Raw genomic sequence first — 14,388 nt, 5'->3', positions numbered from 1 at the left:
GGTCCCCACTGACTGTGGTAGGAGGCGGTTGTGGTGCTGAAGCAGTAATGTAAAGAGGAGGAAGATTGGCCCCTGTATGAACATGGCCAAGAGGTTCTTGCCGACCACCTCCCAACGCAGGGGCGACTGGAAATACCCCTCTCCTGTGGGGACACAAAGAGGGATAGGGTCATTTTAGGGTCTTGGTTACTGGGCCTCTCCCCATTCAGGTCACCTTGGGTTCTTAAGGGAAAGCACCAAGCTGAATAGACACTCAACTGAGGTCTAATTGGCATGGAAAACAGTGGCATTGCCACCTCCTTTATTTAGTGCCTTAGACCTCTTGTGACATGACCAAGATGGAGTTAACTTTTATGGCTGCTTTGCTGCACTTTTAACTTTGCCTACCCACCCTTCCAGGTCATCTAAGACCTCAAGTTCTCTTCCTAGGGGCTGCTGTTTGTCCCTACACTGTAGGATTGACTCTTGTCTGGCACTTCCCCTCCTGGAGAGAAGTTCTCACCCAAGCGCTCAAAGGCATCAGCCATGGCCTGGTTCCGCACCATGTCGATGAGGCCCCGGCCCAAGCAGAAGTGAGGAAAGATAAGGAAGACCTGTTTCAGGATCCGGCTCACCTTCTGCAACTTCTGCTCAGGGGCAGATTAAGAAGGAGGTGGGTCAGAAGCCGAGGCTGAGGCCCAGTCTGACCCCAACCCACGGCCCAGCCTTGTGGGTCCCACCTGATCAGAGAAGAGCTCAAGCACGAAGGTGGCCATGCTGCCATTGATACCAATGAAGAGATTGATGCAGGTGAGCACAACATAGGCTGTGCTGGGCACGGAGAAGAAGAAGGAGGCTGGGTACATGAGTGGCGTGATCGACCAGCTGAGGGGGAACAGGAGCCACTGTTATTGCCAGACAGGCTGAGCAGCCCTGAGAAGAATATAGATCTCCCATCCCAAACTGTGTTGTAGACCTCTGTAACATGGTCAGGTCAAGATGAGCTTTTAAGGCCTCCTTGGCATACCCCTGAATAAGATCACACTTGGAGTCCTCTCAGATCTCCATATCTCTCCTTAGGATCTGCTATAGAGTCCCAGCTCCCTCAGCAGAGTTGAGGGAGAACAAGTCCTGGAGGGGCTGGGAACCTCACCCATACAGTAGTAGCAACAGCAGGAGGGCAGGCAGGTTGGCAGGGGCCACATACGCCCTCTGCTGGAAGGCCAAAAAGATGAGCACCACGATGCACGCTGACACCAAGTAGTTACACTGCATTGGAGATGGTGGTTATACCTTCAGTATGCTGAGCTACCAGGGAAGCCCACAGGCATCCTTGGCATTGTGTCCCACCCCAACCTCCCTGTGCTTTGGATAATAGGACGAGGTCTCCATCATCCCCAAGACTTCAGTGGTGCCATCCTAGACAAGTTCCTGACCAGAAAGGGCCAGAAGAGGCAGTGGCAAGTGGTGGCAGGGCCCCCAACCCTCCAGGCGGTCTGCGTACCATGTCCCAGAGAAAGTTGCCAAGCCAGTAGAGAGTGGGGGGCAGGCCCCCCATGCACTGCAGGTGTTTGGCTCGGGTGACACGCTCGTCAATGAGGACAAGGATGAAGCTGGCCGGGACAAAGGACATGGCGAAGACCACGCAGATGGAGACAAGCACGTCCACCGAGGAGGCCATCCTGGGAGTGAAGGGGCATGAGCTGCTCAGAGAGGAGCTGTGCTCACCACTGATGGGACTGAGGTCCCCAGGGCTAGACACAGCTGGTGGGGAATGTCCTGAGCCATTTTGAACTGTTAGGCAGGGAGAGATCGTCCAGGTCTCTAGTAGGATAGAAGTGGATGTGACAAGGACGTGCAGGCAGATGGGGGAGACTGCAGCCCATGAAGCCTGATGATGCCCCATTACCCTGGCCTAAGGGGTGGAGAGGGGAAGTTCTTGTTCTCTGTTTACACAGCAAGAGTGTGGCAGAGCGTAACTTCAGCTTCCACCACCAGAAACAACAGAGAGACCAACCGGGGTGGGGGGATACATGGGACAGGGGGACACGCAGGGTGGAGTGGCACACAAGGCGGCGGGACACACGGGGTAGGGGCACTCACAGTGCAGCCTCAGACAACTGCTCCTTGGTGAGGTTCAGGGGGTGATTGAGCGTGGTGATGCTGTGGGCATGGTGGGAGGAGCCTGGTGGCAGGTGGGCACGCAGGAGAGCGTTGTTGGCTCGGTTTACAAAGGCCACCATGGCGTGCCAGCCCTTGTTGTTAAACCAGATCTGTGATGGAATTGGGGCCAAGGGGTCAGTGACCTGGGATCAGACCTCCCCCACCACAGTGCCAGCTGGCCACCGCCAGTTACCACCTTGAGGCCATCTTGAGTGTCCAGACCAACAGCCCATGCTGTGAGATTGTTCAGGAGGTGGTCGAGGGCCTCGCCTGGTGCGGGGTTCAGCAGTGCCCGCAGTTCCTCCAGGGAGCGGCCTACCTCCAAGCCCGAGGGCAGGCCTGGGTCTCGGCCCTCCAGGGAGAAGCCCCCATACCTGAGGGGCAGTGGAGGTGGGAGACAGCTGAGGGTTGGGAGGGTGGGGCGGCAGGCAGGCAGAGGGCACAGGAAAGGAACCCATGCAAGGGACCCTCCTTACCTGACCTCATTCACCCATTTCTTGGTCTTCAGGCTGTGAGAGAGACAGACACAGAGAGGTGAGTGGGACAGAGACAAAGATGCTGGTGAGTTGAGTGAGACAAATTAAAAGAAGGAGGCACAGAGGGCCCCCAGTAGGCCCCAGACCAGAGCCCCAGCCTGGGCATCCCCCCAACCCCTCCCAGGACTGTACCACATCCTCCCCACTGGACCCCTGCTACAGCTGGCCACGCCAAGTCCAGGGTGGTGCTCACCCTTGGCGCACCAGGCGCGGGTAGGTCTTGACCAGGAAGTCAGACAGGTTTCGGCCTGTTAAGTTCTGGACCACTTCACCAGAGCTGGTTGGCGCCTGGGGTGGCGGGGGACCACCGGCCGCAGCAGGGCAGTCAGGCAGCAGGCGGCGGGCACCAGGCTGGCTGCACTGGCAGGCGGGGGATGGAGACTCCGGGGTCCAGTTGCCACTGGCCAAGACCTCAGCCACGTCCGCAGGGACATCAGGCACCGAGAAGTGGCAGAGGGCAGGCCGTGCGCATGCTGGTGCCCTGTGGGGGTAGGAGCAGGGTGGGGGTGGGACTGGAGGCCCCCTGCTCCCAACCAGGCATGGGGGATGCTCCAGAGCCCAGACAGGGAAACCGAGGCCAGAGAGGAGCCAGGCCCAGGCTGGAGGGCCCTCACCTGCTGGAGTTACTTTTCAGGTAAGGCTCCTCCAGTCCAGCCTCCTCCAGCAGGGCCTCGAGCAGGCGGGCGTGTTCAGGGTCCCCTGGAGTGTCATCACTGTGTATAGTGGGTGCAGGGTCAGGGCTGTGCCCACAGGCCCCTGGGCCCCTTCTCCCCACCAGGCCCCTCTCCTCTGCACCTACCTGAAGAAGGACACCTGGGAGCCATACATGCTGGGGCTCAGCTGCAGAGCTGGGTAGTATCCAAATGGGGGTGCAATGAGGCTGAACACCAGCGCCAGGCCCACGAAGAGGGCAGGTAGCACAATCTGAAGGGCCAGCCCATCAGTTCCCCACCCATTGGCTGCCAGGCTCACCTGCAGCCTTCCCTGATCCTGTTCTAGAACCATCCATGGCTCCCCAGTGCTCTCAATAAAAGTGTTCAAAGTGGGGCATACACCTGGGCTTATGGGGATGAATTAGGTCGTAGAGTGTAAGAAAGACACCAAGGGGCTTCCCCCACACTCCCCTACTAGGTGGCCCCTCACCTGAGCAAACAGGCCACGGCGGCTGCGGCGGGCAAGCAGGAAACGCTTGAGAAGTAAGGCCCGGAGTTGCTGGTAGGTGAGCGCCCAGCTGTGTACGCGGCCTGCGGTGGTCGGCCCAGAGCCCTGTAGTGCCTGTGTCTCAGGGGCAGAGCCAACTGTGGGGGATGGGAAGGTCAGTGCTCGGCCCTGGGGACCAGGAAGGGCCACAGGGTGGGGCAGGGACAACTCACCCAGCCCTCCATTCTCCAGGGCTGTCTCTTCTGGCGGAACCTGGAGCTTCCTAGTCGCATCGGGATGAGCAATACCCAAGCACGGGCCCTGCCTGGGCCTACCATCTGCAAAGTCACCAGTGTTGGGGTCAGGCTTAGTGTTTGGCCTGGGGTCTGGGCCAGTGTCAAGGCTCACAAAGGAGGGGTCAGGAATCAGGGTGGAGGTCAGGGCTGTAGGTTGGGTCATGTTAGGCAAGAGTGGGGACTTGGTCTAAAGTCAGGTTGGACTCTGGACCAGGGTGAGGGGTTAGGACAGGGGCCTGCAGGCATACCCTCTGGGCCTGCGTCCACAGCACAATCCTCCACCACCTTCAAGAAGATCTGGGAAGACAAAGCAGGGGGCTCAGACAGAGCCTGGGGACACACAAGAGGGAGGGGGACTCAAGGGCCACATATCCCTCAAACACTGGGGGTCCCCAAGCCTCCCTGAGGGCCTCTGAGCCTCCAGGCCTCCATGTGGGCCCTGCCTCCTCCCTGGGACACCCAGGTGTCCACAGGCAGACTCTTCTTCATCCTTCCAGGCACCACCTCCTCCAGGCAGCCCTCCTCCTGCCCCCCACCTCATCCAGCAGCCACACCTCCTCCAGGCTGGTGTCAGAGATCCCATAGCCAGCCAGTCCCAGCTCCCCCAGCCGCTGGTCCAGATCATGGAAGAGCTCAGCGAAGCTGCCATCCAGGGCACCCTTGTAGGGCAGCGCCAGCACCAGCTCATGTGGCAGATCCTTGACCAGCCATGTGCCGGGCACGTGGCGCTGCACTATGGCCCACAGCTGGGCTGCACCTAGGTGGGCGGCAGGCATGTCAGGGGCCCTGGGGTCCCATGTTGCCCTGGCTCCTGCCCTACCCCCTTGAGGAAGGGGCTTGGGTGACCCACAAGGGACCAGTCCCTGAGGGCAGAGGAGGTCAGGATTAAGCACCCAATGGCAGGACTTGACCTGGGGTCAGGGCCAGAGTCCACTCAGGGTCAGAGGTAGGTTTGTGTGTCAGCTCAGCTCAGGGGTCAGGTCAGGGGTCAAGCCTGGGGTCGTCAGGCCTGTTGCCCTGAACCAAGTCACTGCCCCCCCACTGGCCCCTCCCTCTGGCTCTCCCAGCCCCATCCACAGCCCCTCACTCAGGCTCTCCCACCCCCGCCCTCACCGGCAGAGCTGGCCTGGCTGCCTGGCTCCCTTTTCTGCCCAGCATCCATGCTGTTCTTCAAGCCGGCTTCACCCTGGGGGCAGAGGGGCACCAGCTGCCATGGCCATCGCGCCTGGATGGGGTCTTAAGAACTGGGGTCGGTCGGAGGTTAGTTCCAGCCCTCACCTTTTTGCTGGTCGCCAGAGGCGGGGGACCCTTGGCCAAGGTCAGGTAGTATCCGGAGCCCAAGTGACGTCGCAGGAACAGAGGAGAGCCACAGCAGCACAGGCGGCCCCCTGCCACTACCGCCACCCTGTCTCCCAACAGCTCCGCCTCATCCAGGTGGTGGGTGGAGAGGATCAGTGTGCGACCTAGGCAGGGGACCCAACCCACACATGTCATCAGGCTGCCCAAGCTGTGGTCCCTGCCCCATGCAGTAAACTCCTACTTATCACTCAAAACCCCATCTTCCATCACCTCTTTGTCAGAAAGATCTGACCTTTCAATCAGCATCCAGGGAAATCTCAGGCCACTCCCAGGTCTTACCTTCACGATATTTGAGCAGTAGCTCCCAGATGCCTCGACGGGAAGTGGGGTCCACACCAGCTGTGGGCTCATCCAGGATAACAACTTGGGAGCCACCCACAAAGGCAATGGCCACTGAGAGCTTCCGCTGCATCCCGCCTGGGTTGGGACAGGGGTCAAGATCTCCACAGTCTTGGGCAGGGCTGCCTCCCTTCTTCCTGTACCTTTCCCTACCCACCTGGACCACAGTGCCTGATTCCTCCTGGGTCCCCAAGTCTGCCCATCTCCTCTGGCATCCCACAGTCCTCAATATAAAGTCCCAGCACCACCCCCCAGCCTCATCTCTGCAGACCTGGAGGCTCCCCCAAGTCCAGGCTCACCTGACAGGTGATGAGTCTGTGCATGCCTCTTGGGGATCAGCCCCATGTCCTGCAGCAGCCGGTCCTGCTCGGGACCCACGGCAGCTGCGCTCAGACCCTTCAACCGCCCATAGAACCAGATGTGCTCATCCACAGTCAGTCTGAGGCCGTGTACAAAAGACAATGGGGGGAGTTACCATGGCAGGCAAGGCCCCAGAAAGCACCCAGCACCCCCACTGCCATGCCCATGGAGACTCACAGGTCAAAGAGCACGTTGTACTGCGGGCAGACACCCAGGCAGGGCCGGATGGCTACCATGCTGGTCCGGACGTCGTGGCCCAGGACAGAGGCGGAGCCAGCCGTGGGTGGAAAGAGGCCACTCAGGATGGACCTGCAGGTGCAGGGGTCTCAGAGCAGCTTCAGAGGGGAGGCTGAGGCTCCCAGAGCAGAGGTACCAGCATTTACAGGGCACCTACTGTATGCCCAGACCAAAGAGGTATTATGTTCCCATTTTACAGGGGAGGGAAGACGAAGCTCAGAGAAAATATTCATCACCTGCCTACTGTGGATCCAAAGTGAACTACAGGGGAGGTCCAAAGGGAACTGGGGCTGGGGGGCTGCAGGGGGGCATCAGGGTCCTCTGTCACTGTACAGATAGGGACCTTCTGACCCCAGAGGTCCTTTCCCTTGAACAAGTGTGCAAGTTGAGACCCAAGAAGAGGAGCTGGAGGGGAGGGGAGCTGTGAGGGGAAAGGAGTGATGGCTGCTCACATTGTGGTCGTTTTGCCAGCCCCATTGTGGCCCAGGAAGGCGGTAATGTGGCCCTGGTAGAAGTCCAGGCTGAGTCCGCACAGCGCCGGCTGCGGGTTGCCAGCAAAGCGCTTTTCCAGGCCGCGTATGGAGACCCCCGGAATCAGGCCAGGGGGCGCCTCCTCCACCAGCACTGAGGAAGGAGGGCAGACTCAGTTATGGGCGCCCTCAGAAGCCTGGGGACTGTTCAAGCTGGTCTGTGGAGTCAGGGACTTGTGGGGCTGGGGTCTGTGGGAGTTAGGGGAGCCTCAGGACCTGGGAAAGTCCAGAGAATTGGGATCCATGAGGACCTGGGTTTTGTAGGGGCTGAGAATCCAGACAGGGAAGTGACAGCCAAGGTTTGTTGGGCCTTACCCTTGGGGTCCTGTGCGGTCAGAACTGGGGCAGGACCCTTGGGGGTCTGAGACCCAAACCAGTAGCTCCTCCGAAAGGGAAAGTTCCACGGTTCGGGGATCCCATACTCGCCTGTGGGGAGTGGTGCTCAGTTATCCCTGAGGCGCTCCCCCTGGAGTGTGCCCACCTGGGATGCAGGGATGCAGGTAAGGGGTAACCAGGAAGCCCCGCCCACCTGCCTGCCTGCCCCAGGCCGTCCCTCAAGCACAGCCACCAGTGCGCAGGTGCCAGGAAGACCCACCCTTTCATCTGTATTCCAGGCCCCCTCAGCCCCACCCCGTCCGCGCCGCCCTCAGCCCAGTCTCCCCTGCGTCTCCTACGGCCCACCTGGGCACACCGCCTCCAGGTACCAAGTGGCAAGGCCATAGAGAGCAGCATCGAGCAACAGAAGGCCAGAGACCTGGGCCAAGCTGAAGACATCTGCTGTAGGCCCGGTGCCCAAGTTGTGCCACTGCGCGCCCTCGCCCTGCTCCTCCAGCAGCGCCAGGCTCTCGCAGCCAAAACCGAAGGCCACGGGCGACAGAAGGCTCTATGGGTGGGGGCGGGTAGCGGCGGGTAGGTAGGTCAGCAAACAAGGGCAGCTAAGGGTGAAGCACCCCTGCACCCACACGGCCCGGCTCTCACCGCGGCTACGCGGCCGCCCATTGGCAGCTGGTCCCTCCAGGCCACGCACAGCACGTAGGGCAGATAGAGTACGAAGTAGGCAAGACCCCCACAGGCGGCTGCCAAGTTCGCGCGGGAGAAAAAGGCGCTCAGCAAGAAACTCTGGACCACTGTGGCCACAGCGAAAGCCGCCAAGAACAGGAACAGCACCCCCGGGTGGCTGTAGGGGAGGATGTCTCCGAGCTGCAGGAGGACAAGGGAGCTGGAGGGAGAGCGCGGATTCGCCTAGGGACGCGCAACCCCGCGAAGTGCCCCCTGCCCGTTACCTCCCCGTACACACGCACCAGTCCCGAGTCGGCAAGGCGGGGGTGCACGCACCTTGAGTACCAGCACAAGCAGCGCGGTGCTGAGGAGGAAGGGCCCGAGGCAGCTGAGGAACCAGCCCAGCCACAGTGCAGTGGCGCTGAGCCCCATGGCGCGCATCGTGTAGCGCAGCCGAGTCTCCTTCTCACGCACCACGGCCTTCACCGTCAACGCCACAGAGTAGATCCAAGCCAGTGTCAGGAAGAGTGGCAGTGACCGGCTCAGCACGCGCAGGAACCTGGGGCAGTGGGCAGCTGCGGTGGATGCCAAAGACCCCCGCGCTGCCCCCATCTGGCACGACAGTTCCCGCCCTGGGACCCCAAGGTGCGGCGAGGACATTGGCCCTTCCTTGTCCTCGGACTCCTGATGGTGCTGTCAGGTTACGTTCTCCCTGTATCCAGAGACCCCAGACCCTGAAGGATCCCGGCTCCTCCAGCTACAAGGTCACGGGGAGTGGTCCCTCTGAACCGTAGTTCTCAGCCTTGACTGCGTGAATATTCCAGATGGCACCCAGGCCCCCACCCTGAGACCCAGGATCTGGCATCTGGGAGAAGTGAGGAAAGGGTGCTCACGTATCGTCCACATAGCAGGGGTAGGGCATCTGCTGGAGGTAGAGGCCGGCATGGGGGGTGGTGCCTGTGAGCACGCGCACGGCTGCGCGCTCCAGCAGGTCCTGCAGGTACACGAAGCCACCCCACACGTAGCGCAGGTCCGTCAGGGGGTCAGCGGCCGGACCGGGGTCCCAAAACCTGAAAGAAGTATGGGAGTAGCTGGGACCTGCCCATCACAACTTTAGCTCCGCCCTCACCTGTGTACAAACTACCTAGACCCACCTGCCAAGTGCTTTAATCTTATCCCAGAAGCCAAGGCATTGACCCCACCCACCAAGCCCTTGGCTGTGCCCATCACACCATAAACCCCGCCCATCGTGGGTTCCTATTGGTCTAAGGACTTGGGCCCCACCTACCAAGATCTCTGATAGGTGAGATGCTCCCTAGCACTCCCCCTCTGGTTCCGACCCACAAGGCCCCCCACCTGTCCTTGATCTTATTGGTTCTTTCGACATCATCGATATCCATGCGGATCTTGATGCGCACGTGGCCAGGGCCTGGGGACTGCGCGGGGTCCGGGGAGTCCTCGGGCCCCAAGAAGACGATGCCGGCCCAGAAACGGTGCTCGGAGAGCAGCTTCAGGGCCCGCTCCACCAGGGCGGCCTCTGAAGGGGCGGCCTCCAGCTTGTCCAGAGTCACGCACTGCGGAGGAACCTGGGCGTGAGTTCGAGGCCCCAGGGTCCTCCCCTGGACCTGAGGGCGGAGCCGCGCTTCCTCCTAAGAGGCCCTCAGCAGGGCTGCCTCTCCCCTCGGAGATGTTTTCCCAGGTGGACGGTCCCTCACCTCCATCACACGGCCCAGTGTGACCGCCAGGTGTCCCACATCAGCGTGGGCCTTCTGCCAGCTGTAGCCACCGCTGCGGGGATTCAGAAAAGCACGAAGAGCTTCCACTCTGGCCCCACCTCCAGGTCTTGGCTGCCTCCTTCCCTTGTCCTGGATCTGCAGGAGCCTCTGTAGGGGTGTCAGAGAAGATGGGGGTCTGCATTGGACGTTCAGGGCCTGTTACCCCTCTTTCCATCCCAGTGAGCGGCCTGAGCTCACCGTGGATACCACTCCCCACCTCCACACCCTCGCCTGGAAGTCCCTGCCCTTCTCCCAAATCCTCATCAGGGGTGACCCTGCTGCCACACACCCCCGCCCCCCACACCCCTCTCCCACTCCTGTCCTGGCCCCACCTGTAGCATGGCGACATTGGCACTATCGTTCAGGAAGTTGAAGAGCTGGGGTCCCAGCAGCCCCCACACCTCCTGGATGTCCTTCAACAGCGCCAGCTCCTGGAAAGTTCGGTTGACCTGGAAGAGGTGGGTGCTGAGGTCCACACTAGCCTTAGCCGTTCATGACCCTTCCCTCTAGTGAAGCCCCCTGCCCACCCCTCTTGCCTTCTCCCCTATGCTCTATCCTGCACCTCTGAGCACTGTCTGAAATCTGGCAATCCCTCCATTTCAAACCCCGCATCCTGGACCCAGCCCAGGAGCAGCCAGTCTCGGGACTCAGAGCTCTCCTGTGGCCTGGCTCTCTCCTCCTCAGCCGAGGCTGGGACTGAGGGCCCCTCGCACTGTCACCTGGGCCATGATCTGCCGGGTGAAGGGTGTGTCAGGCGTGAACAGTACTTTCCCCAGGACCAGCGGCTTCAGGCGCCTCCAAAGTAGGCGGGACAGGGGGTGGGTGTCCAGGCCCCCCGTCAGCTCAGCGCAGGTGGGGCCTAGGGCCAGGGTGGGAGCACCATGAGGCCCTGTGCCCACGTCCTGGCCCTGCTTCCCCAGGGAGAGGGGTAGAAACCAGGTTGGTCACTCACTCAGGCTGTTGTCCCGCAGGGCCTGCGCTGGCTCCTGCCCCACAAGCTCCTTCAGGTCACTGGCCTCATACCAGTTGAGGGAGGGCCCGCCTGGTTTGCTGGGCCCCCTGGCACTGCAGAGGGCTTCTGCCACCGCCTCCAGGGGACCACCTGGCCTGTGGGGTCTCTGTAGCAGGGCCCACAGCTCTCCCAGGCTGGGCAGCTCCAGGAGCTGGAGGAGGGGGGTCACCAGAGGGTTGGGCAGGCTTCCCTTCCATGTGACCCCACCACCAAGCTATAACCAGGGCAGGGCCCTCCACCAGGAGCACCCTTGCCCTCTCTTTCTGCCCTAGTACCCCCATACAACTACTGAGGACAGGTGCCCAGGGTTGCTCTGTCCTCTCCCCTTCCTGCAGCCCACCCCTCTAGTTTCCTGGCAGGGGCGGAGACTGCATTGGCCTCCTACCTCCTGGGCCATGTCCTCTGCAGTCTCCACAAGGCTGCCCACGGACTCCTGGGCATGACCCAGCACAGAGCCCAGGGACTCCTGGGAAGAAAGATGACAAGATGACAATGAGGTTTGCGGACGTCTTACTCGGGATCCAAGTTCCCAAGGGATCCATGCAATCATAGCCTCATTTTACTAACAGAGAAACTAAGGCTCCAAGAGGCACCTGAGCTTGTTCAAGGTCTCAGGGCTGGAATCTAAGGAATATCACTGCAGGGAAGGCCCAGGCAAAGGCCTGGAAGCTGGCCCCTGAAAGGGGCAGGGTGAGACTTGGTGAGGTCAGGGTCCCAGATCTTGCCTTGTCCCCACCTCACCCCTTGCAGCAGTGTCCCCAGCAGCTGAGTGGCCAGGGACAATCCCTCCTTGGGCTGCTCACTGGGCCAAGGAAAGGCTGAGGGAGTAAAGCACAGAAGACCAGGGTGAGGCCAAGTTTAGCTGGAGCCATGTCCCACTTGTCCCACTCCAAGCTGTGCCATCAGGTGGAGGCGCAGAGCCCAGTCCCGCCTACCACAGGCCCGCCTTCTTACTTGCTCGGGCTGTGTGTGCAGCCTTCAGAATGGGCATCAGCTTTCTCAGGCTAGCTAGCATCCTATGGGCACTGGGGCCCCCCAAAACAGTGCGAGCATCTGCCAGGAGCCGCGAAACCCTGGATACAGAGAGAAGGCTGGAGGCGGAGGCTAGGCGAAGCTGCCCACCCCTGTCCCGCCGCTCCCAGTGGTTTACAGGGAGTCCTTGAAGTTGCTGAGGACCCCAGGCTCCTCGCCAGGGGTTTGCCACGGGAAGCAGGTGTTGTTCACATTGCAGATGAGGCCCTGGAGCCAAGGGATGGTGCCTGCTGAGGGCAGCGGCTTGTTGGGAAAATGACCTGCAGGGACACCAGGTGTGGGGTTCTTGGCTGAGTCCCCACCCCCAGTGACAGAGTGCCCCCCTCAGCCATTATTTGAGCGTCCGGTCTGTGCTCCGGGTTCTCACTGGGGCCCCTGTGCATAGAGTGACCACTGCTAATCCTAACCCCAAAGCTCTGGACGCTTGGGGGCTTACATTCATGCTGCTCGAGTGGGGGGTGGGAATGGCGAACGGCCACCAGGATGAAGAAGAGAAAGAGCGGCCACAACAACTCCACCAAGAGTTGGATCTGCGGGGGCAGAATAGGCTTGGGGAGTGGCGGCCTATGGGGGGCTGTGGGCCGCCCCACCCCCGGCCCACCCGACTGGACATTACCGGCTGCCTCCTGCGATATAGGAAATTCTTCCAAAGCAGCAGCATCAGCTGTGTCCAGAAGGCCATGGTGGAAATGGACAGCAGACAGGACGGAGAGGTCAAGCTGAGGACGTACTGTGTGCTTGCGGGCAACTCTCTGTTCCTCTCTGAACCTCATCATCTATTTCATTGCTCAGCATTCTTGGAAGCTCTGCTTGGAGCCAAGAAAACAGTAGGTGCTTATTAAAGGGGCTCTATTCTCCGGAGGGGTGGAGTAAGCCAACGGGAGACCTGCTCGAATCCTTCCTCACATCTGATTGGTTGCGCGGGATCTGTCGCTTCCTCCAGAGCAGCAGCTGGGGTCCCAAAGGCGGGGAATTTATCCTGCAGGGGGCGGAGCCTAGGCTTAACTCTTTCATTATCAGGCTCCACCCTAAGCCCTCCTGGGGTGGGGGGGCTTCCAGGTCCCGTCCCCCAGCCTCATCCTTAACCCAGGCAAGGATTCCCTTTCCCCCCTCTCTTCTCCAATAATGATAGCTAGGAGTATTTTATACTGCTGTCTGGAAGAAGGGCTATCCCAGGCCACCAGAGAGGCGAGTCACCCAGCTGGAAGGGGGCTCCAGCTCTGCCCACCCGTCACGTACTATTCGTCGCTCAGAAGAACCCCAAGATCCAGAAAATGAGTAAGAAGCAGGGGCGCTTCTGGAAGCAGCTATTATTGATAGTGTACCTTGCTTGGAGTCCAGCCTGGCCTACTTCATCATCGTACACACGGAGAAACTGAGGCCGCCAGAAGGACAGGGAATGGACCCAGGACCCCTGACCCCCACTTCAGGACTCATTTACAAATGGGATCGGGGGGCGGGGAGCGGCCTCAGTTTTTCTATTGGTAAAATGGGGGAGAGAGCTTAGCGGCGTATCAACTGGGAGAGCGGCTGCAGGTAGGTGAGTCTATTGCCCAACCTCCTCTTGGAAAATTAGTGGTCAATTCTGCAGCTTCCAACACCCCCCGGCCAGGGAGTGAAAATGAGTGAGAGTCTAGATTCGGGCCACACCCTTTAATTCCCACGGAATCTGCCTCCCTTCTACCCATCCGCACCTCGGCATCCTCTCAGGACCTTCCCACCATTCCAGCCCCCAGCTCTCTCCCTTTTCCCTACCCTCCGCAGCGGCCGCGGAGAGCGGCTCCTTTAAGAGGAGCCCTTGCCGCTGGCGAGGCGCCCCAGCTGCGGATAGTACCTAGCACCCGGGGCCTGCGGCCGCCGGTCTCGGGCATAGCCCCGCCCCGTCCACTCCCATTGGCTTCTATATGCGCCACTCAAAGACCTGGCCAGCTGGAGCCCCTCGCGCTAACGCGGGAGGCGGTGTCACAGCGAGGCCGCGCCGAGCCGGGTTTCTTAAAGGGATCGCTCTTTTCTTGCTGCATCACCGCGAGGAGGAGGAGCGCCCGGGTCAACTCGCACAGGTTGTCCTCGGCACAAAATCTCCAGGCTCTTTGCACGTTGCATAACCGCCTGCAATACCGCAGCTCTTGGTCTCAGATCTCTTTCTCCCCTCTTTCTCCAGAGGGGGCCCCAGTCCTAACCAAACTCGCCCTGGTACCCTGGGACTCTATTTGTCCATCCAGAAAAGGGGAGTTTGACTAGAATCATTTGTTCATTCATTCATTCCACAAACATTCCTCGGTCCCTACAGTGGGCCAGGCTATAGCAGAGGGGGAGGTGGCCCTCAACATTCTAAGATTAGAATCTGGCGTCATAATGGTCACCCCGATTTTGAAGAAAACCTCCAGAAGTTTCTCCTTCCAGGAAATTGGATATATTTCACAAGATAATGATGAAAATGAAACAAGTGTGTGAATCCACAGCTCTGAAGGTGCTGGGAAGGGTGAGCAGTGTGGGAAGGGCTCCAGAAAGGGGTTGTTGCTGATGGGGCTTTGAGGATGAAGAGGAGTTTGTCAGGATAGAACTCCTCTGTGAGGAGTAAATGCACTAAGGCCTGTAGGCTGGATGAAGCTGCAGTCCTGAGGACCCACT

General features: G+C 60.3%; 1 protein-coding gene across 8 annotated transcripts in view; it reads right to left on the bottom strand.

The window, feature by feature from the left end:
- Positions 1-14,388, bottom strand: part of ABCA7 (ATP binding cassette subfamily A member 7) — an 18,479-nt gene extending 4,091 nt beyond the window's left edge. For 3 of the 8 annotated variants that reach the window (XR_009737539.1, XM_061423381.1, XM_061423385.1), the window contains exons 1-37: positions 12,374-12,657; positions 12,194-12,287; positions 11,876-12,017; positions 11,680-11,798; positions 11,467-11,543; positions 11,111-11,191; positions 10,666-10,876; positions 10,433-10,572; positions 10,046-10,162; positions 9,654-9,821; positions 9,295-9,512; positions 8,832-9,008; positions 8,275-8,497; positions 7,918-8,139; positions 7,621-7,822; positions 7,255-7,365; positions 6,862-7,033; positions 6,350-6,481; positions 6,112-6,251; positions 5,753-5,890; positions 5,393-5,577; positions 5,228-5,300; positions 4,669-4,871; positions 4,363-4,411; positions 4,052-4,156; positions 3,822-3,976; positions 3,478-3,602; positions 3,293-3,391; positions 2,872-3,159; positions 2,619-2,651; positions 2,339-2,516; positions 2,083-2,252; positions 1,484-1,661; positions 1,133-1,248; positions 720-864; positions 503-626; positions 14-143 (exon numbers count right to left, since the gene is read on the bottom strand). Coding sequence is in view for 7 of the 8 variants with exons in the window: in XM_061423381.1 (XP_061279365.1) it covers positions 14-143; positions 503-626; positions 720-864; positions 1,133-1,248; positions 1,484-1,661; positions 2,083-2,252; positions 2,339-2,516; positions 2,619-2,651; positions 2,872-3,159; positions 3,293-3,391; positions 3,478-3,602; positions 3,822-3,976; positions 4,052-4,156; positions 4,363-4,411; positions 4,669-4,871; positions 5,228-5,300; positions 5,393-5,577; positions 5,753-5,890; positions 6,112-6,251; positions 6,350-6,481; positions 6,862-7,033; positions 7,255-7,365; positions 7,621-7,822; positions 7,918-8,139; positions 8,275-8,497; positions 8,832-9,008; positions 9,295-9,512; positions 9,654-9,821; positions 10,046-10,162; positions 10,433-10,572; positions 10,666-10,876; positions 11,111-11,191; positions 11,467-11,543; positions 11,680-11,798; positions 11,876-12,017; positions 12,194-12,287; positions 12,374-12,439 (5,306 nt within the window). In the remaining variant the exon portion in view is untranslated. The other 5 variants (XM_061423383.1, XM_061423382.1, XM_061423384.1 and 2 more) reach the window with 5 other exon arrangements.

This window comes from Bos javanicus, chromosome 7 (genome assembly GCF_032452875.1).
Source record: "Bos javanicus breed banteng chromosome 7, ARS-OSU_banteng_1.0, whole genome shotgun sequence".
In the NCBI taxonomy this organism is placed as follows: Eukaryota; Metazoa; Chordata; class Mammalia; order Artiodactyla; family Bovidae; genus Bos; species Bos javanicus.
The sequence above is the reverse complement of the archived record's forward strand: the minus strand, read 5'-3'. Positions and strand labels throughout refer to the sequence as shown.